A 3,292-nucleotide genomic window follows, 5' to 3' on the forward strand; every position below is an offset into this window, starting at 1 on the left:
TTAGGTGTATTCGAGAATAGATATGATTAGTTTAATTTGATTTTACGTTCTGATTGAATTAATTTGTGTAACTTATTTATTTTTTTCATAACCAAAAAATTGATATGATTTTTTAATGAACTTGTTGATAATTTAACCCTTTTAAGCCACACATCAATGTCATAAAATATTATTTTTTACAAAACACCTACATCATCATCCCTTTAGTATAAGTATCTTCAAACCTAATTGAGTTCCCAACAAATAGGTCTTTCCCTCAAAAACCAAACTCACCTAGCTAGCTTGTTCATAGTTAGGGTTTGAGGCAAACTCTATATATCTAGAAATCAACTCAAAAACTCAACTAAATTAGAAAATTCACAAGTAGAAAATCTTGTTCCCTCTAAACCTTTTAAGTAACTAGCTTTGCTATTTATAGCCATGGCACTTGCAAAAGATCATCATCAAACACCCTCTTGTTCCTTTTATAGTAATATGTTAGAAGCCGGTTCATCTCTTCAATTCCCTCATATTTCCCCTTATGGATTCGATAATTTTAATCAAAAACGAGAAGGCGATGCCCTAGAAAGCCCTAGTAGTAATAGTAAGATAATTATGAACAATAATACTCAAGTTATGAGCCCTTCACCACCCCTATCTAGCTCAACTAGTAGTGCTAATTCTAGCAATGGCGGTAGTTTTGTAATTCAACACCCTCAAGCTTCGAATTATCAACCTCATGAAGAAGCTAACTCCTTGATTAACTTCAAAGCCGGGTATGAAAGCTTGATGCATAGTGGTGGATCATTACTTAGCTTCCAACAAGAGGATAATACTACTTTTAGTAATGATCATCACCACTATCATCCAATGTGGGAGGCTAGTAGTAGTAGTGGTATGAGTCATGATCACCTAAAATTGATGAAGAATTGCACCTCAAACTTGCGCCTTTTGGAAGAGGTTAACTGCCTACAAACCGCGAGTGATGGTGGCTATCAAGATGAAGCTAATGAATGGCTCTACGCCGAGGCCATCACCGATCCTCCTCAAGAGTCTGGAACACAACAAACATCCTTTAACAAGAGACCTCATATGGTAAATACATCATGTTCAACAAATTAATTTTTTAAAATACTCATAGTACATAATTTATGATCATCCTTTTTTTTCATTGTTAATTATGTTACATGCTTGTATTAATTAGTGATACATAGACATATATCTTCAGTAATTATGATACAGGAGAATTGAACATAGTTTCATGCTTAATTAATATAATCCCTAGTGCATTTAATTTGCCTTGGTGAATTAAATTTGCATATCTATGTTTGCATAGTAATTAGTGTAGTATAGCTTTTGAAAATAAAATTGTAGAATACCTAGGTCTATGTTTTTTTATTTAATTTACTTAATTTGAATGGTTTTAATGTGTAGGAGGAAGAAACCATGCAAGCCTCCAAGAAGCAGTGCACAAGTGCCTCAAAAAAGTCTGCAAAAACCAAATCTTCAACCTCCAAGGATCCTCAAAGCATAGCTGCTAAGGTATGCAAATTTTAATTGCTTCTTTAAATCATTTTTCATGTAATTTATCACTAATTAGAAGTGTGTGTGTGTATATCAATTCAGAATCGACGAGAAAGGATTAGTGAGAGGCTAAAAATTCTCCAAGATCTTGTACCTAATGGCTCCAAGGTATATATATGATTATAAACCCTAATTGTTTCATCAATTATTTTTTCAAATTTATTTTGTCAAATACTATATTTCTAATCCATTCACATCTTTAGGTTGATTTGGTGACCATGTTAGAAAAGGCTATAGGCTATGTCAAGTTCCTACAATTGCAAGTAAAGGTAATCAATCAAATCTCATCCATATCTTATTTTTTTAAAATAATAATCGCGGTAGCACATCATAATTTTTTTGCACCGGCTAACCTAATTCATAAATTTTGATTAGGTATTGGCAACCGATGAATTTTGGCCTGTGGCAGGCGGAAAAGCTCCTAACATCTCACAAGTAAGGGAAGCCATCGACGCAATCCTTTCAACCCAAAGACCAGAAGGAACAACAAGCTAAGCTAAGCTAAGCCAAGATGAACTCGATCGATCAAAGTAGGATGAAAGAGAGAGGAAAAAAGACATTTCCAAGGATATGAAGTTAAGAAGAGACAAAAGGAATTGAAAAAATAGTAAAGAAATAAGAAGTCATAGGGACAAAGTTCTCAGACAAATTAATTACAAGTTAAGTAGTAGCAAAAACCTAGGTAGTTCTACTTGAAAGTTCTTGGTTAGATTCCATCAAGGAGACAAAAGATATATATATATTGTCTAATTAATGTTTATTAATTTGTTTGTATTTCCTAATATAACTTTTTTCTTCCTGTACTTGATGAAATCATAAGTGTAATGCCAAAATTTCAAGCTGTTGTTTGAGTTTGAGATTTTATGAATAAGATCGAGAACTTGCACCAAACAAAATAAATTTTAAATTAAAATCTTCTTTTTGTCTTCTTCCGTATACACTTACTTCAATTCCATGTATTCATGCGTTTTCATGAATATATATGGACGCACGTAGCATCCTAGATATGATTCTTATAGCTCCTTATATCATATTGTATGCCCTATAGATTTACTATTGATATGCATAACATTACGGGAAACTCTACACATTTTATTTTGGGACGTAAACAGACAGGTTTTCTTGAATTTATTTGATTAACCAGATGACTTTTATTTTGGATATAGGATCGGATGATACATCTTTTATAAGAATAATTTGTAATACATTTTAAAAGCGAGGCTTAGCTTAATATTTACTATCCATTATCATTTATTTTTTTTGAAACCATCCATTATCTTATTTAATGTTTAGCAATAGACATATTCATATATGAATCAAATATCAATTTAAATTATCTCCCATATAATTCTTTTATATTTAAGAGATATATAATGATCATCTCGATCTAGTGAATGACCCATTTTAAAACCAAAAAGATAAAAATTAAATGGTGTTAATCCTAATTAAACATGCAAATAATATTACTCATTTTTTTTTGTTTTTTCTAAGATACATAATACGTAGTAGTTGTTATATATATAGTTGTTTTGTAATATTGATTTATTTTGAAATAAAATTAGATAGATGTAGAAGAAAATGTGAATATGCATGGAAAGTAATTCCATTGTCTCATTTTTTTTTTTTTTTTTTTTTTTTTTTTTTTTTTTTTTTTTTTTTTTTTTTTTTTTTTTGTGGCCATAACCCATTGCCTCTTGAATCACCTTTTTTTTACACTTTTGCTACATGC

At 30.8% G+C, this 3,292-nt stretch overlaps 1 protein-coding gene across 1 annotated transcript; it reads left to right on the plus strand.

Moving 5' to 3' along the window:
• The first annotated feature begins 259 nt into the window (after positions 1-259).
• Positions 260-2,470, plus strand: LOC145556530 (putative transcription factor bHLH086). The gene is made up of 5 exons (XM_081618188.1): positions 260-1,074; positions 1,414-1,521; positions 1,606-1,671; positions 1,767-1,832; positions 1,939-2,470. Exons 1-5 carry the CDS (start codon positions 421-423, stop codon positions 2,056-2,058), a joined length of 1,014 nt encoding a protein of 337 aa, XP_081474314.1. The 5' UTR covers positions 260-420; the 3' UTR covers positions 2,059-2,470.
• The last annotated feature ends 822 nt before the right edge of the window (positions 2,471-3,292 follow it).

The sequence above is a fragment of the Chenopodium album genome, chromosome 8 (assembly GCF_948465745.1).
Source record: "Chenopodium album chromosome 8, dcCheAlbu1.1, whole genome shotgun sequence".
Lineage (NCBI taxonomy): Eukaryota > Viridiplantae > Streptophyta > Magnoliopsida > Caryophyllales > Amaranthaceae > Chenopodium > Chenopodium album.

What these genes read in the sequence shown, in the direction of transcription:
- LOC145556530 (XM_081618188.1), top strand. Translation starts at nt 421, where the DNA reads ATGGCACTTGCAAAAGATCATCATCAAACACCCTCTTGTTCCTTTTAT. An exon ending in CTCAAAGCATAGCTGCTAAG is followed by an intron (nt 1,522 to 1,605) that starts GTATGCAAATTT and finishes ATATCAATTCAG; the next exon opens with AATCGACGAGAAAGGATTAG. An exon ending in TCCTACAATTGCAAGTAAAG is followed by an intron (nt 1,833 to 1,938) that starts GTAATCAATCAA and finishes AATTTTGATTAG; the next exon opens with GTATTGGCAACCGATGAATT.